This window comes from Notamacropus eugenii, chromosome 3 (genome assembly GCF_028372415.1).
Source record: "Notamacropus eugenii isolate mMacEug1 chromosome 3, mMacEug1.pri_v2, whole genome shotgun sequence".
Taxonomy (NCBI): Eukaryota; Metazoa; Chordata; class Mammalia; order Diprotodontia; family Macropodidae; genus Notamacropus; species Notamacropus eugenii.
In genome coordinates this window covers 106,794,743-106,820,517 of record NC_092874.1, presented here as the reverse complement: position 1 = coordinate 106,820,517, position 25,775 = coordinate 106,794,743, and the positions used below count along the sequence as shown (strand labels likewise).

General features: G+C 38.2%; 1 protein-coding gene across 1 annotated transcript in view; it reads left to right on the top strand.

Annotated features, from left to right (window-relative positions):
• Positions 1–25,775, top strand: part of LOC140533147 (uncharacterized) — a 212,479-nt gene that overhangs the window by 104,014 nt on the left and 82,690 nt on the right. The window contains exons 53-73 of the mRNA XM_072652516.1: positions 41–153; positions 833–958; positions 2,139–2,267; positions 2,374–2,484; positions 2,770–2,832; positions 3,625–3,759; positions 4,286–4,373; positions 6,514–6,652; positions 8,578–8,711; positions 8,951–8,985; positions 9,076–9,192; positions 9,817–9,965; positions 10,886–10,970; positions 11,339–11,395; positions 12,826–12,950; positions 14,431–14,519; positions 15,635–15,684; positions 18,389–18,559; positions 19,974–20,126; positions 23,018–23,212; positions 24,857–25,011. Of these exons, the coding sequence (XP_072508617.1) occupies positions 41–153; positions 833–958; positions 2,139–2,267; positions 2,374–2,484; positions 2,770–2,832; positions 3,625–3,759; positions 4,286–4,373; positions 6,514–6,652; positions 8,578–8,711; positions 8,951–8,985; positions 9,076–9,192; positions 9,817–9,965; positions 10,886–10,970; positions 11,339–11,395; positions 12,826–12,950; positions 14,431–14,519; positions 15,635–15,684; positions 18,389–18,559; positions 19,974–20,126; positions 23,018–23,212; positions 24,857–25,011 (2,419 nt within the window). The remainder of the gene's footprint in view (positions 1–40; positions 154–832; positions 959–2,138; positions 2,268–2,373; positions 2,485–2,769; positions 2,833–3,624; positions 3,760–4,285; positions 4,374–6,513; positions 6,653–8,577; positions 8,712–8,950; positions 8,986–9,075; positions 9,193–9,816; positions 9,966–10,885; positions 10,971–11,338; positions 11,396–12,825; positions 12,951–14,430; positions 14,520–15,634; positions 15,685–18,388; positions 18,560–19,973; positions 20,127–23,017; positions 23,213–24,856; positions 25,012–25,775) is intronic.

Sequence of the window (25,775 nt, the reverse complement as noted above, 5' to 3'; positions counted from 1 at the left end):
TATGATTCTGTGTCACTGAACACTTATTCTCTGTTTTCAGACGTGACTTTCCAGCCCACCCCTGCCCTGACATACCGTACTGTAGGAGGTATTCTTGACTTCTACATGGTTTTGGGTCCAACTCCAGAGCTTGTCACTCAACAGTATACAGAGGTAGGAAGTCATGTAATTCTTCATTTGATAATCATGTGTTTTCTGAGAAACTCTAATGTGCTTAGCATTTTGAAAAGTACATTCATTCATCTACTCTGTATACATCTGTATATACCTTGTTATCTTCATGCTTGCCTCCTCCTTTAGAATGAGAGGTCTTTGAGAGCAGAGACATTTGCCTTCTTTGTGTCCTCTGTGCTTAGCACTCTGCCTGACACATGGTAAATATTTAACAAATGCCTGTTGATTGACTCACTGGAGTGAACTTACATAGCCACCATTTTTACAGCAGACCAGATCATACTATTAGAAGTCAATAAAGAGATGTAAAGAAAGCACTCTTTCTTACTCCATTATTTTAGACTGCTCTCTACTTAATGTGCCCTCTAAAAATCCCAGATTTCTTAAAGGTACACAAATACAAATAATAGTTTGTGTTTGTATAGTGACTGAAGCCTGTTAAATTGCTTTATACTTCCTGTCTCTTTTGAAATGGCAGAGATTCCCAGAAATGCTAGTTCCTTTGTTTCATGTTGTTTGGTCTTATAGTGAAGCTGAGTTATGAGGCCATCACATAATGAAAGAAAATTGTTTTAGTGACTCTGTATTTGATACCAGCCATGTTCTCTACCCTGAAGTAATGGAATCTACATAAACTATCTTGTGTCCTTGTTTTCAGTTGATTGGCCGTCCAGTGATGACTCCTTACTGGGCCTTGGGCTTCCAGCTGTGTCGCTATGGATATGAGAATGATTCTGAAATTGCTGAACTCTATGATGCCATGGTGGCTGCTCAGATCCCCTATGTATGTACCTTTCTTACCCAGCACACCCTCACCTCTATCTCCATAACCCAGTCCCAGCCTGTGTAATTGTCCTTTGGTCCTGATGGCTTTGATTTCCTCTACCTCTGGTTTAATTATAGGAAAGCTCACAAACGTATTTTAAAATTATGTTTGGCATTTTAGGCAGAATTGCTCAAAAAGTGATGTTTCTGAATTTAATTTTTTCAAAAATTGAATTGTCAAAACATTATACAAATGAGTACTACTTTAGTTCAAACAAGAAGCAAATATTGTAGCAGAAGAGATCTTAGATTCTAATTAATCTCCATTTATACATTATGATTATGGAAATGGTTTCTAACAGGAACAGATGAGGTTCACAGCCTATACTGTAACTAGTTATAAATGAACTAGAGTATTAGTAGGAAGTGGATGGAGCATGCCATCCTGTTTCTGTCCAAACATTCAATTTCACTTCTAAGTGTCATCTCTCTGCACTAAAGTTATATTTTCAAATAATATTTTATTATTTTTACAAATCACAAGTAAAATACTTTTATTGATTTTTAAAATTTGAAATTCCAAATTTTCTCCCTTTTTTTCCACTTCCTAACATGGTAAGCAACTTGATATAGGGTACACATTGCAGTGAAGTATTAATTGAGTGCCAAAGAATAGGAATTATAAGTTCAGAGATTTAGAGTTAAAAGGGAACTTTGAGGACTTGGAGTGCAACACCTTTATTTAAAGATAAGGAAACCGAGTCATATCTTGGTTAACTGACTTGCCCAGGATTCCACAGATAGTAATTGTGTGAGCTAGTATTTGAACTCAGGTCCCCTTCCCTCCAAAGCACTGCCATTTCTACTATCCCATGCTGCTATTTAGAGGAATACGAGTATAGACATTTCAAAGGATTTTGATTTTATTTTGGAATGTGTTATATTATTTTCCTGAAAGAGTGTGTTTATAGATTGGTTCATCTTGATCTTTTGCAGGTTAATGATATTATGTCAAATACTCCAGTTACATTGCAAATAATGGTAGGGAGAGGCAGTCTCGGAGGGATTGTGATAGATTCCCGTCCGGAATTTTAACTTGATCCTGAAAGACTATCTACACAGTGGATCTAGATTCACTTGCTTAGCATCTATTGTCATCAAAGTGATGTTTCCCCATATTATCTTCCTTTTCCTTCTAGGATGTGCAGTACGCAGACATTGACTATATGGAGAGGCAACTGGACTTCACCCTCAGCCCCAAGTTTTCTGGCTTTCCTAATCTGATCAATCGAATGAAGGAGGATGGGATGCGAGTCATCCTTATCCTGGTGTGTGGCTGCATTAAGATTTCATGATGTCTTTTTGTTTGTTGGATGTTGATTTTTGAGTAATTCTGTCTCTGACACTTAAGTCACTATTATTCATTGGTTGTAGGACCCAGCAGTTTCTGGCAATGAGACTCAGCCATATCCTGCATTTACTCGGGGACTCCAGGAAGATGTGTTCATCAAATGGCCAGATGACAGTGACATTGTTTGGGGAAAGGTAGACTTTGGGGTTGGAGATGGTAATTCTGTTCCATGACTGAGTGTGAAGGGATATCAGGGTGTTTATGCATTAATGGCTCAATTTCCCACTTGATGTTACTGTGTATGTGTGAATGAGGGCAATTAGGGCTTAGGATGTTTCCTTTGAGCAGATTGATTCCAGGGATGATTGAGATTCTTTTTGTGATTCTCTTCATGAAGTACATAAATTGTGAACTATCTTTCACATATCCAAGATTTACTCTTTCTAAGGAAATAACCCTTTTTCCCTCTTTGTCCACAGGTTTGGCCAGATTTGCCCAACATCACTATTGATGATTCTATTGATTGGGACACCCAAGTGGAGGTAAAAGATTTTTCAGGAGCATGTGATGCAGAAGCTTTGGTTATGGAAAAGTATTTTGTGCTCTCTAGATTGTTAAAGGATTGTCATCAGGGAGGAAGTCGTGGTCCTTTCCTTCTTAATAATTCAGCATTTAGTACCTTGCCTGGCACAGAATAAATGCTTTTTTTGCCTTTTGACAAACAGTTCTTGTTGGGACTGACTATCCCAGTTTAGGAGGTCTTCAAGATCCTGATACTGTGTCTCCATAACAGCTCTCTCTCTTTCTGTCTGTCTCTCTCTGTTTCTCTTTCTCTCACAGTCATTCTCTCTTTGTCTCTGAGTCCCTCTCATAAGTTCTTGTTTTCCTATCTGACCCAGATGGAAGACTCCTTCTCTAAAGACCACGTTTTATTTTTTGATTCTTACCAGTCAGGCTACCTTCATTGGTTCTCAGTATCCTTCCAAAAGGCATTAGTGCACATTGTGCAGATTAAACTCCGACACAGGAACAAAGAACCCCCAAATATCAGGCAAGACATATATCAAATGGATGTGGGAATCTTTTTTTACAATTAGATAGAGTAAATCGACAGTCTTGGATTTATCCACGACACTTTATGATTATGCCACTTTGATAAGTATTCAATTAATTTGTTATTGTGATTTTTATTAAACTAAGAATTCTTTTTAAAATGTTTAGAACTTTCTCAGAAGTTATTTGCATGCAGTAGCAGAATTGCAATTATAAGTTTCAATGTGTTATTTGCCAGTGACCTGATCAATCTGACTGGTGATTATATTTCATCTTTACAGATCTACAGAGCTCATACTGCTTTCCCAGACTTTTTCCGTAATTCAACAGTCATGTGGTGGAAGCGGGAACTGCTAGAACTCTACAACAATCCCACTGAGCCCCAGAAGAGCTTGAAGTTTGATGGAATGTGGATCGTAAGTGTGTGTGTTCGCATGTGTATGTGACTAAATGTGCATACACAAATATGTACATGTACTAAAAGGCTGTGTTGATTTATTTAATTTTGCACACTTGTATAATTGTTTTGCAGTGGAGTGAGTCAGCCAGTAAATGATTAAGACATTTTGGGAACAAATTTATCCGGAAGCTGCCATTTTCTAATTAGGTATTAAATAGTCAGTATTTCCACTTTACATCCATCATTACTTTCTCCTTCAGAAAAGTTATGTAGTGTACCCACATCAGGGAACTTTTTTTTTTTTTAACTTAAGTGAAGGTAGTATTTCCCTTGAGTGTGTTTGACTCTCTAGCATGGCCTGAGATAAAGCAAGGCCCAGATCCTTCCAGGTGATCCCAACTTCTGATTAATCTGTCTCCCCATGTGTGATGAGTGCAGCAGGTGTAACCATTTGTTCATTGTCGTCTGGCAGAAGGTAATGACAACATATTAATGTTTGTATGTAATACACACATACATAAAGACTTCTTTTACATTTTTAGGATATGAATGAGCCAGCAAGCTTTGTGAATGGGGCAGTTCCTCCAGGATGCAGGAATACTACATTAAACCACCCTCCTTACATGCCCTGTAAGTACATTTTTTATTGGCAGAATATTACCTAGACTCAGCATGAACTTATCAAAGATATCTGGGCTAAGGATTTGCCTTCATTTATTACTAGCAGCCTGGTATTGGCATGACAGTATCTCAAGGGACAAACCCATCAGCATTCTAAGCTGTCTTGTTTCATGTCATAGGTGTACATAAAAGCCAAATGTACTAGTACACCCTTGGGCAAGAATTTTCACTGTCCTTTCCCCTTAAAAGGGATTATCACATTGAAGAAAAATAATTTTTTTTTGTCAGGTAAGGATGAGGAGAGATCTAGTCACAGAGACCATCTTGTGTAAATACACAGGAGTATGACAAGACTGTTGGGTCCAAGTCTAAAAGGACTTGACTCTGCCTCAGTATTTGAATACATATAGAGTAAATATGGCTGCACAGGTAGGTTGGAGTCAGGTTGTAAGCCCTGGATGAGCTTATTTGTTATTTTATAGACAGTAGGGATGCACCAAAGCTTTTTGACAAGGGCAGTGATACATCATGTGCCTAAAGATGATTTTGACATTGAGTGATGGAGGCAGGGAGAGCAGTTGACCTCCCATTCATATCCTTGGAACAAGCATGCCTCTTTCCTGCCTCAATCCTCATATTGCCTTGATTATTAAGAGCTTTATTAAGTGCCATTACATGTTTTTTTAAAAAAAGAAAACATTGGCAATTAATAAGAATGAAGCTTCTAAAAGATCCAGTTCAGAAGACTCGGTGTCTCAGGGAAGTTGTTAAGTCAGGATTCTGCACTGGGCCTTTCAGATAGTAGTTTCATCACTGGTCTAAATCCCATTCCTTGACCATGAGAATAGGCAACACTCCCTGCAAGAAGCTCAGATAGGATATCGCTGATGGGGTTGGGACTGCCTTCCATGTTTCCCAGAATGCCCATGCTTCTCTTTTAATTCTTATTAAGCAACAATATTTTTGTTTAATGCAATTATCTTTTTTCATTCTTCATTTTCTTAACTTCTCTGCTGCTTTTGTCACTGAATGTAACTTCCTTGCCAGTGGAGATTTTTTCATTCTTTGTATTTCTATTTCCAGCACCTATCATAATGTCTGGTGCCCAGGAGGTAATTAACAATTAATAATTGATTGGTTCATTGTTGTTCATTGTTTCCTACTTAATTTCCTTTATATTTGTTACTTCTCTCAAACCCTACTCTTTTGGCTCTCTTCCCATCACTTTAACCTTTTCTTCTCTGCGCTTTCCTTTTTCCTTCTAATACTTTAACGCAGGGCAGCTAGGTGGTGCAGTGGATAGAGCACCAGTGCAGGAGTCAGGAGGACTTGAGTTCAAATCTCACCTCAGACACTTGACACTCACTAGCTGTGTGACCTTGGGCAAGTCACTTAACCCCAATTGCCTCATCCTGGGTCATCTCCAGTCATCCTGATGAATATCTGGTCACTGGATTCAGATGGCTCTGGAGGAGAAGTGAGGCTGGTGACCTGCACAGCCCTCCCTCACTCAAAACAAAGTCAAGTGCAAGTCATGTCATTATTTCTCTGATGGCCTGGTCTTCTTTGACAAACGAACAACTTTAACACAGACATTTGCAAAAGCTCTGGAATTTAGAGAGCCAAGTTCAGATCCTGCTTCCCAGTGCTTAGTCCCTAAGGTCCTGTTCTAAGTTCTATGATCCATTGTCTGTATATAGACAGGAAGTTCCTGTGGGGTAGGTCAAAGAGCAGTATATTTTGAGTTCAGAGACTTGGGCTAAAGATATAGCTCTGCTACTTATGACATTTCTAATCTTGGGTTTCTAATTTCTAATCTCTTTACCTCTCTCAGACTTGGTTTCTTCATATGTCACCCAAGAGGGCTGGACCTCCCCAATCTCTAAGGTCCCTTCCAATTCTAAATCCAATGGTCTGCAGGCTCTGCTTAGAAATCATCTTCAGTTTTCCATTTCCTACTGGAGTTTCCTACTGAATTCCATGGTCTGGTATTCAAAGCTTTGCATGATCTAGCTCTGACCTGCTCTTCTATCCAAACTCCTACTGCATCCTCTCTCATGGCCTCAGCTCTAGCCAGCTCCTTCACTGCCAGCAGATGTGTACTTGTCATTGTAGAGGGGCTCTCATATCATTGCATCTCTTTCCTTAGATCTAGAGTCAAGAGACAAAGGCCTGAGCAGTAAGACCTTGTGCATGGAAAGTCAGCAATTCCTGCCTGATGGAAGCCCAGTGAGGCACTATGATGTGCACAATCTCTATGGCTGGTCCCAGACAAAACCCACATATGAGTGAGTCCCTGCCTCCCTCTGTTTGAGGCCCATATGGCAAGTAGTAGATCAATAGAATTGGAATTTCCAAGAGGAAGGGGAATGGTTGCTCCTTTAAAAGCAACAAATACCCAGCAAAATCTCTGCTCTTTTCTTCCTTCTCCAACAGACTTTGCCAGGGGATAAATAAATTTGTATTGTATCTTCTAATCATTTGTCTATAGAAATTAGGTCAACTAGTCAATAAGTTAATGAATAATTTCAATCACACACATTTTTTTTTTCTAGAATCATACAGTCTTAAATTTAGGAGACACATGTTGACCCAATCTCAGCCTGAATAAAAATGAGTGATTCAGGACCATGGTTATTTTGTAAAGCAAGGCAGACGTGAAAGTGGCTAAAACAATCTGTTTTCAATTACCAAAAAAGCTAGTATTTCACTTGTGTATTTTCTGTAATCACAGTTGTAATTTCTTCATGGTTTTGCTCACTCATTTAACTCAGTCTTTGTGTGTGTGTGTGTTTGTGGTTATTTAAAGAGGCAGTGTAAACTACTGGCTAACACATGGCTCAAAACCAGGGACATCAGGTCTGAATCCTCCCTCTGATACACATTGTTTGAGTGACCCTGGGCAAGTCACTTAATTACTCAGTGCCTGGGGCATCTCTCTAAAGCTATAAATTACAGACAACATTCCTACTCTGCACTGGGTCACGAAATTCCAATGTATAACAGAAGTCACTTAGAACTTTGAGAGTGATCAATCAAGTTTTTAGGGATGCTTGTTCTCAGTCAGTTGAGTCCAAGGCCTATCTCATGGTCAAGTCCCTCATGCTTGAGGGACTATTGCTTTTATAATCATTGAGAAAGGATCAAAAATAGAATGAAGTGGTACAATTCCATGAGTGGTCCATTCCAAAAGCAGGGAAAACTTATGGTTGGCTAAGGGAAATGTGCATCAGCCATCAAAGTTTTGTCCTCAGGCCCTCACAGTTTGTTAGCCTCAAGTCATCAAATAAAGACAATTATTTGCAGGTCATCTCAGTAGGCTATTTCCAAAGGTCATAAAATCCTGTTAGCAACATATGAGGGTCTTCCACAAGTCATAAAACCCTAGTGTTTGACCATTAGTATCCTAGGGTCCAAGGAAGTTGTGGTTTTGAAGCAAAGGCCACTAGCGAGTGGGTAGCAGTGATTCACAGCAGTGGAGAGGCCAATGAACCTTATCACAAATACTACACTTGGAAGGGGCAGGTAGTGCCGCATTTACATCATTATGTAAATTTATATTTTTAACTAATGGTATGTATCTAGCTGACAAATCAAATATAATTAATATAGTCATCAATATGTAGTGTATTAACCAATCATAACGTTAATGCAAACAGTATAAACTAACACGATTACCTCAAGCTTAATCCTAGCCTGATTATCTGACAAAGATGATCACTGATACCCGATATCCATCAAATTACAATGAACTCAATAACTGCTGATTGAATTGAGTAGGGATGTCAAAATTTTCCTCACATTTCTTCATCAGAAAAATCCCTATATGAAAGAAATAGCAGGTCTGATTCCTATATTTATCTTTTTTTATGGACAGAAAATACATGTTGTTAAGAATTATTCTAAGTGACACATCATCAGGACAATGAATCTATTCACAAGCTGAAGTAAATTATGTTCCTCTTCTCCCCCCCACCCCCAAAACAAATAATTTTTGTTGCCTGGTGTTTGTAGCTAACTCACTTCCTAGCTTTAGTTTCTTCCTGCCTCCAGTACAGATTGCTTTTATGGGCACTCTTTCCCATCTTTTTCCCCCAGTCATTGTCTAAGAACAGTCCTCAGCTCATAGGCTTCACTGTAAGGACCCTCTGAGAGGGAAAGTTCTCTGACTCTGCCTGATAGTCTGTCATTTCTCATTTTTTTCGCTAATCAGAGCTGTGCAGGAGGTCACAGGAGAGAGAGGAATTGTGATCACCCGCTCAACGTTCCCTTCTTCAGGAAGGTGGGCAGGACATTGGCTGGGAGACAACACAGCAGCATGGGACCAACTCTATAAATCCATCATTGGTATGTGCAGGGATTTTTCTGAAGATTTCTCTGGGAGGGGAGAGGAATCCAGCCTATGTGTTCAGTCTGTAATTTTTTCTGGACTCCTAAGAGAATCAGAGAGGGCTCACTCAGGTCCCTGAGTAGTGAATTGTGTGGTTCTATGTATTTCATCGGACTTTTCCCCATGCTGAGCTCTCTAAGTCAATGATCATGAAAGGTCAGAGCCTGGTCCAACATAAGTGTGGTTCTCTTTGCAGGCATGATGGAATTCAGTCTCTTTGGAATATCCTATGTAAGTCTCACTCAAGTTTACTTCAATACTTTTAGATTATTTCAGAAACCCAGAAAATCCTTATTCTGTATTTTCCCTTTTTGTTCTCAGACGGGAGCTGATATCTGTGGGTTCTTTCAAGATGCTGAATATGAGATGTGTGCTCGTTGGACGCAACTGGGAGCCTTTTATCCTTTCTCTAGGAACCACAACACACTTGGGCCCAGGGTGAGATATCAGCTTGTGCCTCAGGCCTGCCTTTGTCCCAGACCCTCGGCTTCAATTCCTCCCCCATGACTTAATGGAGCCCCCCTTTCCTGGAAACAACTTCAGTAGTCAACAGTCCTTCCCTGCACAACAATCTGTATGACCCACATTCCTATAGCCAGTGGAGTTTTCTAGAATTTCTTACTTCTGTCAGAAACTCAAGAGAAAAAGCATTTAGAGAGCAGAGATCTTTTCTCTTCTGACTCTGGGCAGTTTTCACAGTCCTATTCAGAGGTTACAAAGCGAGGGGTCCTCTAATATTTTACTCATATGCTCTTTGGATGTAATCCATTGCAGTGTAACATTGCTTCAGAACAACTGTATGTTTAGTCTGTACTGCCCATGACATATTTTTGTATTGGCATCTAACTATTTTTAGGGTACACGAAAGTGTGGCAAAGCAGTGAAAGAAGAATCATATTGTCTTCCCTAGCCAAGGAAAGGGGATGGCAGCCTGGACAATTAGGAAGCAAAGGTTCTGCAGATTCCCTGTGTAGTAGAGGGCAACTCTCTGTGTATCTGGCCTATTTCGCAGTGAAGTCAGGTGAAGGGTTTGGTATGAGTATTCCCTCTTTCTATCTCTAGAGACAAGACCCTGTGGCTTGGAATTCCACCTTTGAGGATCTTTCCAGAAGTGTCCTTCAGACAAGATATACCCTGTTGCCTTACCTCTACACCCTGATGCACAAGGCTCATATAGAAGGCAGCACTGTTGTCCGGCCCCTACTTCATGAGTGAGTGTCCACTCAGTGTCTTCCAGTCCTATGTTGGATTCCATTTCAAATTGTAGTAGGAAGCTCCTTATGTGTGTTACCTCCTCCTATTAGAGTGTTAGGTCCTTGAGAACAGAACCTGTCCTGCTTTTCTGTTTGTTTCCCCACTTCCTTGAGTCTAGTGAGTACTTAGTGTTTTTTCATTCAGTGATTCATTCTAAAATGAAGTATATTCCTTAGGTAGGGAGGTAACCTATGGAACCAAGCAGGACCCTTGGAGTTAGGAGATCTGGTGGTTGTTGCTTATCTCAGTTATGATCATGAGCAAACCACTTATTCTGTCTGAGGCTCAGTTTTCTTATCTGTAAAGTGGGGAAAATTATAAAGGCCCTTCCCAGCTCATAGGTTTGTTGTGAGGAAAGGATTCTGCCAACCTTAAGGCATTATATAAATAAATGATTTTTGTTAAAATTTTTACTGTTTTCAAAGATGAGTATTATGTAGGGATACTTGATAATCCAAAAGTCTTCTTTCTGATTTAGTGATATAGTGAATCGTGTTTCCTTTCTAAAGCAGGTTTGATTTCCTTTTTATTACTAGAATGGGCTAAGATTAGTTTAAAACATTTCCTGAATTTCTCCATAATGGTAGGAGAAAGGCCCAGGGCTAGGAAATAAGGCAAAGTCACTTTGATATTTCAAAAGCATGATGAATATTCTTACTTGTGCCTGATTGGACCAAACCTGGGGAAAGAAGGAAGGGCTCAAAAGGAACAGTAGTTGGGCATTTCTAGGATGTAGCCTAAGGCCCCTGGAGAGTTGTGAGAATCATTTAGTTAGAATGATATCTAATGTCCCTTGGAACTTCAACTTCAGTGATCCAATGGCCTCATAGAATATTGTCCATGTCATTGAATTGTGACACTGTATTTCTCTGCTTAGATTTGTGGAAGACAAAGAAACCTGGGACATATTCAATCAATTCTTGTGGGGTCCAGCCCTCTTAGTCAGTCCTGTACTGGAACCTGTGAGTATGGATTCTCCTGACCCTGTGTAAGATCCAAACTGAGATATACTATTGAGTGGTAGAAGCAAGTGAGAGCTGGGCATTCTAAGTGGTAAGGTCTAGTCCTTGTGTTGGCATCGAACTGTTCTGCAGCTTACAATCATTCTTGAGGCTTCACTTTCCTCATCTATAAAATGAATGATACTTCTACATATCACCAAGTCACAGGGTCATTGGAAGACAATCAAGAAATGATAAATTCATTGTGTATTTGCTTTTGAATACTCTTAAATGTAGTGGCTATTAATCATGTTACTGCCTCTGGGAAGTTTGATCACTTTGTCCATATATTTATTCCATTATACAAATGCCTACCTAATTTATTGTAGAATGCCCGGAACGTGACTGCCTACTTCCCCAGTGCCAGCTGGTATGATTATTACGTGGTAAGTGTCTTTAATGGGACATAGGAACTCATGCTCCCTCTGTTCAAAGTAATGTGAAAGTTCTGGGTGTGGAATGGGATGTTGGTGGCCAAGGTATCTCTTCCTGGAATATTGTCATTATGAGTGTAAGATTTGTCCCAAGCAGTTATTGGATGGTTGACTGTCATACTACATCATTAATACTTTTTTCAGGATTTCCTGATTGTAAGTTTTGGTGGCTGGGACTCACACAAAGGCAATTGTTTTCTAAGCACTTTGTACAATATGGAGGAGATATTGTGAGCTGAGTGTAGTGATTATATCCCATTGGAGAAGGGAACTCTGGGAACTGATCAGAAGCCTTTTTACTAACAGAGTCTAGAACCTGTCAGCTTAGTACTTCTTTCCTGAATGTAACCTATTGTGTAGTCTCTGAAGCTAAGCAGGCGCCAAATAATTGTTTGTTGAGTGATTTGATCTTTATTCCCTCATCTGTTAAGTGAGGAAATGAGAATAGATGGCTTTTAAGGTCCCTCTCAGCCATCCCATACTGAGAATATTCTCTGAGACTTCAAAAGCATTATTAATACTTTAATTAGTTTAAATTTAAAAATTACTTGAACTTCATTTAAAAATTTTCCAAAGCTAGTTTTATAAAAATTTTCCCTGAAGACTAAGTCACCATAGGCAAGGTGGTAGAGGAATAATTCTTCCTACCTTCCATTCCCCCAATGTAACCGATTACCCTGGGTTTTCCATGAAGAAAGTAATTAAACAAGCAGTGACTCTCCTTTTGCTTATTCTAGGTATGTAGTCTTTATAAACTTTTCTCAAGGTGACATTTTCAAAAGCAGAATGCTAATATCTTTGTTCCATGTTTATTTTCTCTCCTTCCTGGGCAGTTAGCTTATTCCATTGGTTGAGTACCCACTGCATGCAAAGCCCTATACTGTTTTCTGTGGATGTCCATGTAGAAGTCTGAGGAAGGGTACCTGCTCAGGGGGAACTCATAGCTTGAGTTAGGGAGATAAGCTTGGGTTAGGCCCACCATGAATTTCCTGAATTTCTCCATAATGGTAGGAGAAAGGCCCAGGGCTAGGAAATAAGGCAAAGTCACCATGATGAGTATCCTGACTTGTGCTAAGAAAGACAATAAAGATCTGTGTTGCACTTTGGTCCTATTGAAGGCTAAAGTGGGCTTTGCTGAACAATGGGTAGAAATTAGAAAAGTTTCTTTAAAGAAGGCAACATTTGATTGAAAATGGAACAAAAGGTAGGACAGAAATGCAGAGGAGGCTCAGAAGAATCCATAAGTAGATAGAGATTGTCAGGAAGTGAGAGGCCATAATGGGGGACCAATAGCACAAACACATCTTGTCCTTTCTCTATAAGTTACTCAGGTAGAGTGGGTGAAGAACTCATTTTCCTCTTGGTCTTCCTGTCAACCATAGGGCTCAGACATTGGAGTGAGGAGACAATGGAAGAACCTGCCAGCCCCTCTTGACCACATCAATCTGCACATCCGAGGGGGCTACATCCTTCCTTGGCAAAAACCTGCAAATAACACCCACTATAGGTGAGTGAAGGGAGCCCCATCCTTCTTCCCTTTCCAGAGGTGTGACACAGATCCTAAAGGTAACGGTTTTCTGTATCCTGTTCTTGAAAATTAATGGATAGAGTCCTGGATTTGGAGTCAAAAAGGCTTGAGTTTGAGTTGACTTCTACTTGTGTGACTTTGGGAAAATCCCCCAAATTCCAAGGGCTTCAGTCCTCTCATTATAATTAAACTTCCTACCTCACTGTAACTATTTTGAGAATTACAAAACCACTCTATATCTTAAGGGGTTGTGTAAATGTGAGTCAATATCATTTTTCTTTGTCATAATTTTTTTCTTTGGTTTTATTCAGTTGCTCATTACCAAGAGCATCATAAGGATCAGGCTAATTTTGTTAGTTAAACAGGGGCTTTCTGAGCATCTGGCTGGCTGTGTCCTCCAAGCCTGGAATGCTCTCCCTCCTCATCTCTGCCTCTTGGCATGTTTTGCCTCTATTTGATTATAGCTCCCTGGGAACAAGAACTTTCTTTTGAATTTCTTTGCACCCTCATCACTGAGCAAATGCCTGGCACAGAGTGAACATAGTTTGTTGACTGACTGACCATGGGATAATTTATCATGTGAATGCAAGAATTTTGATATATTTTGTGGGAGTACTTCCCTATCTACCCCATAAAAGATGAAATAAAATGAACTAGTGTTGAATATATTTTGAAAGGTCATGATTGATATTCATTTCTGCTCAGTGTATTTCAAGAATAATGGGAAAATTATCTGAATACAACTATCCTTGTAAGAGGCATGAGGGATAATCTTCCCACTTACATGACCTCTACTCCAATTCAGGACTTTATCACCAATCTTCCAGACCATTACAATGCCTTAATTCTGAGGTCCCTGCTCTTGGGCTCAGATAGTTTCAGTGACTCCCTCTTAGATCAAGAAGAAACTGCTGTATAACATTTAAAGCCCATTTCTATATCTCTATAGCTCATCTTTCCAAGTTCATCCCATATTATTCTACCTCTCACACTCCGAATATCAACTCAACTGTTCTCCTCATCCAGATTGTCCATCTCACACCTTAGTGGTGACTTAGTATGTAATCTTTCCCACATGCCTGGAATGCTCTCTTTTCTCATCTTTACTTCTAGGAAACCCTTAGTTTCTCTCTTGGGTAAGTGCAATCTCCTATATAAGGTCTCTCCTGAATCTTCCAATAGTTGATGTTTCAACTGTTCCCCCATGGCAGGCCAAAATATTCTATATTTTTTATATTTACTTATCAGTGAATATACTATAATAAAACATATGCTGTCATTCCCTCTCCCCATCAGGATTTAAATTCCTTGAATGCAGGAATCATTTCCATTTTCCCCCTTCCTTTGAACTTCTTGTCCCTAATACAGTGCTGTGTTCCTAATAGTTACTTAATAAAAGCTTGCCAAATGACTTGTCAAGAGAAGGAGGAGGACTGATTATAATTTCTGATGTTTCTAGCCGGAAAAACTCCCTGGGATTGATTGTAGCTTTATCTGACAATGGGACAGCTGAAGGAGAGTTTTTCTGGGATGATGGACAGAGTATTGGTAAGTTAGGTTTTCTTAAGTTCAATTGACACCTTCCTCTCTCTCTCTTTCTCAGTTTCTCTTTTTTCTCTCTTTCATCCTTTCTCTTTCTCCCTACTTCACTTTTTCTTTCCTTCATTTTACTTCTTCTTTCCTCCTATTATTCCTTATCTCCCCATTTCTTCACTTCCTCCCTGTCTCTCTTTTTCATTTCTCCACCCTCTCTTTCACTTTCTGTTTCCCTCCCTTGCTCCCTCTCCCTTAATCTCTATTTCTCATGTTGTCTCTTGACTATGATGCAGCTCTTAAAGTTATTTGGAGGATAGGAAAAGATTCTAGAAGTAGAAAGTCACAGAAAAGTATAATAAAATAAGCTTGATTTATAAAAAACAAAAAAACAATAACAGTTTATCCTATCCAGCATTTGACTACATGACTTTCCTTGGGGGTCATGGAGAGATGAATTCAGTTCCTATTTGGATCACACATTAGTGACTGTCATTATGATTGTCATCAAATCACATAACCTCTAAGTGTGTCAAGCAATTCTCTAACACTTTAAATTACAAAGAATGTTCCAGTCTTCACTGTTAGAGGAAGTTCCTAACCAGGAGCTCCCTAGACTAGTGAAAGCACAGGCATATACTACTCTTTCTTACTGAGATTTCTAATGACAAGAAATGGAGACAGTGAATGTGAGAATCATGGACTAAAGGTTTCTTTTCACACACTGACTGCAGTGTCTCCAGTTGTCTCTGAGCAGCGACAGATTTGAATGAAGCAAAGAATGGCAATATTGGTTTTTCCTGTCGTTGTGATCTTAACCTTTTACAAAAAAGAGTAATTCATGTAAAATCAATGCCCATTTGGCAATATTCTCACAGGTTTGTCTCCTGCAATCACAAGCCTTTTTTTTTCAAGAGCTATAGAATCCTGAGAACCATTCATGGCATAATGTGTGAGGTCCTGAGTAGTTCCACTGTATTTTGTAGATGTGAGTGTCTTGAAAACACAGAATGTGGAACAATTGGGAAGATAAAGGGCCTGAAAGGTAGCAAAAGTCAGTGGTGAGTGTCTTGTATCTCAGTTTGGACTTGACAGGACTTAGTAAAATTCATTCTGTTACCTTGTTTCAGATACTTATGAAAGAGGGAATTACTGTTTCTCAACCTTCTCTGCCAGTCAGGTGAGTATTTCGCAGGACAATTAGGTGTCACTGACAGCTGATACAAATGGTATGAAGTAAGGCCCATCTTATGATAACACTACTGTGAGCTATGACTTAGAGCCACAACCCATCCTTTTGCCCAAAACACACAGAGACAACTTTCAAAAGATCCTATAAGACCATGTCATCACCTCAGGTTAGAGTAGAGGAAGGACTTCTCAGTAACTTGATCCTCATAGAGAAGACATGATACAATAGACCAGGAAGGAGGAAGAACAAACTGGCTTCCACAGTATCTCTACTATCTGTCCTCTCTTTCTGTAACCTTGTCATGTCAGATAGTAGATCACTTATCTCTTTGCTTTCAGTAGTCTCTTTTCTCTTGCCTCCATAGTTTTTCGTTGTTGTTGTTGTAAAGTTTAGGTATCCTTACCCCAGTCTTGTGGTACTTCTATTTTCCACAGTCTTTCAGTTGCTCAGTAATCCCATCTCCTGGCTCTTTCAGGCTCTTTCAGTTTATCTAGGCCAGTTGACTTAAATTCATTAAAGACAGTAGGTGGTTTCTACTTGTCTCCTTCCTTGTCTTTGATATTAACCCACCATTAATCATTTGTGTTCTAATATTTTAAATAATGTCAAATCCTTTGTCCATTGTGGAGCCTTCTTTTTTTCAACACGTCTTCATAGCTAAATGAAATCAATTTTGTTATCTTCAGATTCTTTTGCCAGCCTCAGCCATATCATTCCTGATGCTACTTTTATACAACTGTGGTATGTTCTTTGATTCATCCTGTCTTACTTCAGTCTTCCATACATTTCTTTTCAAAATCTAAGTTTTTTGGTTAGTTTCCCATGTATGCTCATTATTTTTTTGAAACAAATCCCATTTTTCCTTTTCACTAGAATTATTTCCTTTAATGTTTTCAGAATTTCCTTCTTGATCATCTTCCGTCCCCCTTTAGCTGAGTTTTTTGAAAGCATTTTAAGAAAGTCAACAGGAATGAGTATTCATGTAGCACCTATATGTCAGGTAGTGTGCTATCTCATTTGATCCTGGAAATAATCTTGTGAATTAGGTGCTATCATTATCCCTATTTTAGGGCTGAGGAAACTGAGAGAAAAAGAAATTATTTCTTGGTCACAGTCACAAAGATAATCAACTTCTTCCATAATATGAATATTATTCCCAGATATTATGTTATTTGGCTGTTCAGTTCCTAAATTAATTCTTCCCTCCCATCATCCTTGCCTTCAGTGGGCAACAATGAGGAGAATAGAGTTTGTTCACTCATGAAATTCAGTTTATTCCCCAAGATTTCAGGATCATTGACAACACTTTTCAGGTTGCTGTGGGAAATGTCATTTTAGTGTTAATTCCTGGCTCACAGGTAAAGTTGACCTTATATCTCTCGCTCCTATCCTGTATGGTTTCCTACAGTCAGAAGTCCTAAGCATTATGAGTCCTTTAGACAGACACCTGTACTTTAAGTCATCTTGTGTAACAACATCTTGGACTTTGGAATGCAATACATTCTCTTTTCTTTTGCAAAAGTCAAATCACTTTAAATAAAAATTTCTATTCACTTGAGAATCTTCTTGGATTCCCAAAGGAAAATCAGAGAAAATGAAACCTTTTCAAAAATATTTCTTTACTTCAAAGTGATGGGTTGTGGTAGAGAGTTTCTTAGAAATCGGTAAACTGATTTTGCATTTAGTGAATAAAATGTATGTATTTTTATGTATGATATGTATCAGCACAATGCAGGGGTTATTAAGTGAAACTATTGAGAGTGTTGGCTTGCTGGCTCTATCTGGCTACTTTTATAGTAACTTCTAAATAGAAATATGTTTGGACATATAAAAGCATGTATGATTTATGGAAAGAGCTTTCATGTCCTAATGGATAAGGGCCATGTGTGAAATCAGAAAGATCTGACTTTCAGTCCTTCTTCTGACACATTTGAATTGTGTCACCATGGAAAGTTATTTAACCTTTCAATGCCTCAGGTGCCTTTTTAAGACTGAAAGTTACAAATGAGTTAGTGACCTGGTAGAATTTTCATAACTGATGTTTTGTGAAGCCAGGAAATCACAGGTCTCATTTACTTCCTCTGCTGCCCAGCCTTCTTTCTTTCATTTCTCCTCTCCTAGAGTAAAACTAAGTATGCATATGCTCTAGACAGATTCACAGACCTTGTCTTTGTGTACCAACATAAAATTCTATTGGTTTCTTGGGTTGGTTGGATAGAAAACTTGGACAGAACTGGACACATCACTCACAAAGCTCATACTTCTCCTAAGTAAATGTCTAGAGGATCTAGAGAGTGTACCAGGAACTAGAATCAAATATGACTGTCTGAAGCCACCAGGGGGAACTTAATACTTGATTTCATGTAGGTCAGGCTAATGAACTTACTCATCACTGGATGGAGAAGAGAAGACTCATGGTAGCACCCATGGTAACAAAAGAAGGAATTCTAATCTTTTCAGCCATCTCCCTAAGGGAGCTGCTCCTTTAGTAAGGGTTGAAACAAGAGACACTACTCATGAGTTAGGACCATTATTCTGCCTCAGTCCTAATATAATCTCTTCCTTCAGTTGCTAGAGAAGATAAAATAGGTTAATAGGATCTTTGCCCTTTGGCTATCTTGGGAGAGGGTTGTTATTATAGAATTGGAGGTAGGGCAGGATAACATGGGAACTATCTTTGGGTGTTTTTTAGAACCGCCTAGATGTGAAAGTTCTGCACATGAACTACAGTGATCCAGATGGCCTAGCATTTGAAGAGATCAGAATCTTTGGGTTGAACGTCCCAGCAGTTACAGTTATTGTGACAGAAAATAATGTTCCAATCCAATTTAATGCTGTGATCAAGTATGATTCTGCAACAAAGGTAAATGTTTCCTCAACCATTCTCATTTATTGGGCATTTAAACCAATCAATTTTTTTACATAACTGCATTCTCCTATTTCACACTTGTAAACATCAATCTTTTTATTTTATATTTTAATTGATATTTAAATGGGAATGTTATTAAAGTTCATTTTAGATATGCTTTGTATATAAAAGATATCATAAATAATCTGAGTTTTTCCTGATGCCTCAAGGTCACTGGGAGATTCTCTATGTACAAGTATAGATTTGGAATGAACATGTAGATGTTGGAGTATTTAGAGCTGAATTAATATCAACTTCAGGGCTGTCTTCTTGTAAGACAAAAAGTCTCTGTGAAGTATCAAGCTTGCTTCATCCTCCAAAAACGTTCACAACCAAATGTCACCTTGCTTTTTCTCCATTTGCCTTTTTTCATGACTGCTTTTATTTTACATTAATTATTGAAGGAAAAGCCAAAATAGCCTTTTAAAGTGTGAAAGTCCCAGAAACAGAAGTACCAGAAATCCTTCTTCACTATTCCCTAATATTGATCTCTTTAGTTATTATTACAGTTACTAGTATTTTTCAATGCCCCAACTAAGGTGACACATTCATTTTCAATTTCCATTCAGTCTTTTGTCTAATTTGCATTGTACTTTAAAGATATGTGAACTGGGAATATTCCTCATCATTATACAAATTTGTGGAAGGTTCATTGGAGCCTCGCTTATGAATCTTTATGAATCCTTTATCACTGTGAAAAAATTTCTTCAGAGATGACCTCAAGTGATAATATTTTGAAAATCTTCTGACCCCTTGAGATTTCTTAATGTACTTCTCAACTTTTTAATAGGGCCCTCTCTAGATAAAAGAGAATTTGGGACAAAGAGTAGGTATGCCTCCATTGAGAATGATGATTCCACCTAAGAGGAGCAAGATAATAATGAAAAGTTGTCTTTACTGCCTGGTTCAAAAGATAAAATATTATTCAATGAGTTCTATGAAAGGGCCACAATTATCTTGCTCATTATTTCCCCCTGTTCTATCAAACCTTCTATCTAGCTTTGAAATAATATGTAAAATTAGAGTCGTAGAATCAGAGGTTTGAAAAGTAGATTTACAGATAATTGAGTTGAGTCTTCTGTTTTTGCATGAGTGACTGAGTGAAAGATTCGGATTTGTTCAACATGAAGTCAGTTTCTTCCAAAGAAAATTTCTTCTGTTATTATTTTTTCATGAAATAAATACTGACTCTTTGATTGTAGCAATTGCCAGTGATTGATGGGAGAAGGAAGGAAGGGAAAATCATATGGAGATTCCATCAGAGTTGTGATAAAGAGGCCCAGTTTTGTGTGTGGTGAAAAGATACAATTTTTGTATGATTGAAATGGTGACACTCACTGACTTGCAACATCTTTTTTTGACTTGACAGGTTGCTAACATCACGGGGCTTCACCTTGAGCTAGGGAAGGAATACACAGTGGAATGGTACAATCAGTTCACAGATACAGAAAAATTTGACTGCTACCCTGATGAAGATGGTGTCAATGAAGAAAACTGTCTTTTAAGGGACTGTGTCTGGGAGGTAAGACTGCACACACACAAGTTCAAACACACACAAATTCAAACACACACACACACACACACACACAAAGATTATCAGGTTTTTACTTCCTCCTTTACTTCACTTCAACTTCATCATATTGGTGCCTCTCATTGATTTTAATGAGATTAGGTGAGATAGAGAAGGTTAGGCAGAGATAAAGGGCAAATATCTGCAGGGAGAACCAGGAGAAGGAACGACCATGACAAAGATAGTTCAGTCTCTCCCTGTAAACTGTCTAAGAAGAAGTTTATGTTTGTGAAAATACCAAGGAGGAAACTGGTTATTAGCAAGTAAGTGTGCATCTCTGTAGGGTTTTTGGTTTGTAAACACTTCAAGTTTGGCTAATTAGGAAAGGGTGTACATGAGGATGAGGTCTCAATTCTAGAAGACCCTATGAAGTCAAGATTCTTTTTATGTCTGCACATATATGAAACTGGAGCATTCATTCTCCATGCCCACCTAGCCAAAGGTACTACATTAGCAGTGTAGTAACATTCAGGAGAAATTAGTCAAAGACTTTGCTGAATTCTCTCCCCTGTAGAATCATGCCAGGGAGTAAATTGTGTTGATCCTGTGACTCATTGAAAATATAAATCATGGCCTTGAGTAGATGAATCCCTGGCATGCCAGAGCACTAGGCAAAATGCAAAATACTGACAAGTTACTTAAAAGTTTCCTCATGGTACAAGAAGGTATGGAGAAATTTGGCTCTTGGTTTATACTCACATCAAGCTTCTTTTTGGATTCAAAATCAGAAAAGTAAGTGAAACATGCTCCTCTGACAAGTGTGTGGGAAGTGGGGAAGAAAGAAGCAAACAGAAGATCTAGGAAAGAAAGCCACTGGGATGTAATTGAAGAAGTGTTGGACCTAGAATCAGAAAAGACCTGCTTGAAATCCCAGCTCTGGGATGGAAAGTTCCATAATGCCTCATCCTCATTTTCCTAGTCTGCAAAATGGGGCCATGAAATCCTGTTTTATATATATTCCACAGGGCCATTTGTAGGATTAAGGAATTAATGAACGAAAGAACTTTGAAAACTTTTAAGGAAATATGCAATATTTTTAGTTAATTCAGTTTGTATGGGAAATGTTTCAGGCAAACTTCTACAGTCGTGTATGCTGATAAGGCAATGCATCTCAGGCACTGAAGAAGAATTTATGAAATGCTTAACAGGTGCATGACACTGTGCTAATCATCAGGGATACAAAGAAAGGGGGAACAAAAGTTTTCCTGCTGTCCCCATTGCAATTGACTAGACAATGAGTTAATAATTTGTTACCTGAAAGAAAAATGTAGAGTATGTAGAAGTCATCTTAGAGGGACATACACTAACAACTTGCAGAGGTGGGGGTGTACCTGGGAAAGGCCTCCTGTAAGATGTGCTCCAAGATTTTGGTGTAGGGAAAGAGAATTCCAGGTATGGAAGATGCCCAATGTAAATGCAAGGAGATTGGATGGAGATGACTGTGATATTAAAGGGACTACAGTCATGGTATTGTAACTGGATCATAGAACATGTGAGGAGTAAGGTATACACAGACTAGAAATGTCGTAAGGAACCAGAATGTGGAAGGCCTTTAGATAGCAAACAGAAGATATTTGATAGAATCAAATATAATAATAATAATAGTAATAAGAAACCACTATAGTTTAGTGTGAAGTTGGGTCTGTTATGCTTTAGGAAAATCACTTTGGCCCCTAAGTGGAGAGTGTGGTTGTGTATGAAGAGAGTTGGGGCAGGGAAATGAAACTGAAGGATATTTCAGGGCAGCTAGATGGCACAGTAAGTAGAGCAGGGGACTTGGAGTCAGGAAGACCTTAATTAAAATCCAGCCTCAGACACTTGTTAGGTGTGTCTTTGGCAAGCCACTTAACCCAGTTTTCCTCAGTTTCCTTATCTGTAAAGTGATCTGGTGAAGGAAATAGGAAACCATTCCATCAACAACAAATGGGGTCATGAAGAGCCAGACATGATGGAAATGACTGAATTGTAACAGTAAATTTCAACAAGAAAACAACAAATGGGGTCATGAAGAGCCAGAATGATGGAGATGACTGAATCGTAACAGTAAATTTCAGAAAGAACAAATATGAGCAAACACTCCCATCCAGATCATTTTTTAGAGACGAGAAGTCCATAAGTATTTTACTCTGAGAATATTCGATGACTTTTTTTGTTGTGATAATCAATTTTTCTGGTTTTTCCTATTCTTTCTGCCTTCCCTTCCTTCTGTCCTTTATCATCTTTACTGTTCATCTTTCTTTTCCTTCTCCCTTCTCTCTTTCTCTCTCTTTCTTTTGCTTGCTCAATTTCTCTATCTTCCTTTATCCTTCCCACCTCATAATTTATCAGTTTCTCTGTTCTAAAAAACAGGATTGGTTACATTGGATGTTTTTCAGGGGGAAAGAGGAGAAATCATAGTATTGTTAAAAAAAGCACATAAAAAACTTTTTAGAAAGGAAATTATGATAGAACTGATATTAGTTAATGGGAGACACTCAAAAAGGTGGCTGTGTGAATGGTGAGAATTTAGGTGAGAAATGTTCTGAAGGACTGCCTAATGAGACTTGACAACTTCTCTCTCTGGACTCCTAATACAATATTAAACTTGGAATAATAAAGAGATGACTGAAGAATATGATGAATGTATAGAGATTTTGAGTTTTTTGTAGCCAGAGAAGCATGAACAAGAAAATGGCTTAAATCTCATCAGATGGAATAGATGAAAGTATTAGGAAGAACTTCCTAAGAATTGAACATTGGAACAGGAATATAAGATAATTACTTGAAGGAGATGGGGCTAGATATGACCTATTTATTCTACAGTTTTGTTACTCTGATGAGTTTCTAATGTTTTTATTTTTCAGGCAAACAATTCCTCTGGAGTCCCTTTTTGCTATATCACAAAATATTATTATACTGCCTCTGACATTCAGAGTAGACCAGCAGGCCTAACAGCAACTATCTCTCGAATTCCTGGAGCCAGCCCCTACCCTTCTGCTCCCATAGATCAGCTTCGCTTGGAGGTGACTTTCCACACCAACAACATGCTACAGTTCAAGGTATACTTCCTTTAGAACTCTTCTAACAGAGAGGTTTGCAGGAATCAGCAAAATTAATTCAATCAGCTAGAACTTATTGGCTCACTCTGTGCTAGGCAGTGTGCTAAAAAAGGAAAGGCAAGCAATTCCTAAACTCTGGCATCTTAAAATGGGTGGGACAAATGGGTGGAAAATTTATGTAGTATCCTCTATCTGCAAGTTCCTCTCTTCAAGCAGACATGAAAGTATCAGAAAAGAAAATTAGGTATGAGGCAAGGAATATTCAATATGATGGGAATGTTTTAAAGTGTTAAGGCTATAAAGGTTTGAAAGAAAAAGCAAACACTTGGTTCGTGGTTATCATGGTGGACATGGTATTAAGTGACATTATGATAGGTAGGGAAGAGATGATGGAATAATTTTAATTCTAATTTGACATTGAAATCCATGATTTTGTAATTGCATAAGGAATAAATCACACACAAAACCCATTTGTTCTTAAATCAGACCATCTTCTTAATCTCTCCCTACCTCTATTTCAATGGGTACATCACTGAAGAGACAACTGAAATCTCACCTCTGATTCATAGATATCTTCTGAAAGATAGTGTACCATAACAGGTACATGGACATGAAGTCAAGAAGACATCCATTTAAATCTCTTTCTTGATATTTAGTAGAAGTGTTAGCATTGTGAAGCCACTTATTTTCAGTTTCTTTGTCTGTAAAATGTGGCTGATAATCCTTCTAGTATTTCCCTGTTTGGAGTGCAACTGACCTCAAGTGAGGTAATGTATGTAAAGAGCTGTGGAAAGTGCAAAATGCTCTATAATTATTATTCTGTATTGTTTGTCACCACCTCACCTCGAATTTTTTCAACCACATTCATTTGAGGTATGTTACATGACTGTTGTATACATCATGGTATGTTGGGCACTGATAAACAGACACATGAATGACCTAATTTTTATCAAGGAGATCATAATTCATTACTATTACATAGATCAATGAAAATCCCCTGTAATCTTACCTCCCAAACCTCAAAATAAAGTTTCATATCTAAATTAATCTTTAGAAAGGCCTTTCTTGATAAAGAAGGCAGCAGAGGGAAACATCTGATTTGGAGGAATATTCTACTAAAATTATCTGCCTAATGTGAAGTTCATATCCTTGTTTGCTGTGTAGACTCATCATGGGATCATAGATTTAGAAGTAGAAATTCTTCTAAAGAATGGATGAATGAATAAAAGAATTCTTCTTAAGTGTTTACTGTATGCCAAGCACTGGGGCTATAGACACAAAAGTGAAACAGTTCTTACCCTCATGAACTTTACTATCCCATTGAAATAATACTTAATGATCTGAATACTTTATGTAATCTAGTAAGATTTTGAGGTTGACAAATAAATGATAGTTCATTCTAGAACTTCTGCCTTGGCTTTATCAGCCTTTCCATTAAAACAAAGGAATCAATGTGTACTTGAGAAATAGAAGTTGAGTGATAGTACTCCTCTTGCCATGTGTGACATATTTTAGGAATAAAAGCTGATTGAGCCTGAGAAACCATGGAATCCGGTCAGCACTCAATTGATAGAATCTGATTCTAAGCCCCCAAATGTGCGAGCCTCAAGTTGTTTGTGGAGATAATGGTTTTCTGTTTCCTAGATTGATGATCCCAACAACAAAAGGTATGAAGTTCCAGTACCTTTAAATATTCCAAGCTCCCCCATCAGCCAAGCTGAAAGTCTTCTCTATGAGGTGAACATCAAGGAAAACCCATTTGGAATTGAGATCCGCAGAAAAAGCACAGGCACTGTGATGTAAGTACTTTCCTTCTCCATATGTATAGACATTAGTGGACAATCTAGATATTGACTTGACTCTGATTTCTTGAATCATGGAATGAGCTACTGGGTTTGGTCACCAAATACTAGTGAACTGGATTCAAGTCTTAAATCTTGAACAAAAGCAAATACATAGTACTTCTGGGACATTCTACAAGTGACTTGGCATCCCTTGACTTCAGGTTCTTAATCCATAGAGTGAGGTAATTTTATCAGAGAATGTACAAGTTTCTTTTTAACGGTAATATTTTGCAGAGTATGATGATTGAATGTTACTATGGGAGGAAATTTACATCGTCTCTTCTACTTTCATATAAAATATTTATAAAAATTAGTTAATGTAGCATCCTATAAGAATCACTGAATGGGTCAGGGAGAGACCTGGATGTATATTGGACACTCAGTTAAGATTTTTTGGACAACTGCTTTTGTAAATTTTTACATCTGTAAAAAAATAAAATTTAAACTAGGTATTATATGCATCCAGATTGGGAGAAAAAAAAGATTTCTTAAAAATAAAATATGGAAAAATCACTCTGGATTATTATTTCTCGACAATAATTTGAAAATCATTCACCTGATGTAGGAAAGACAACTCTATTACGTCCTGTACAGAATGAAGTGAGATTCAGTATTGTACATGCCCAGATGCTGGGAAGACCTAGATCCAATACTCCTGGGCTTTACTCCAAATGGAACTTGTAGAACTTTACGAAAAAGTCAATCTTTTCATAATCCAA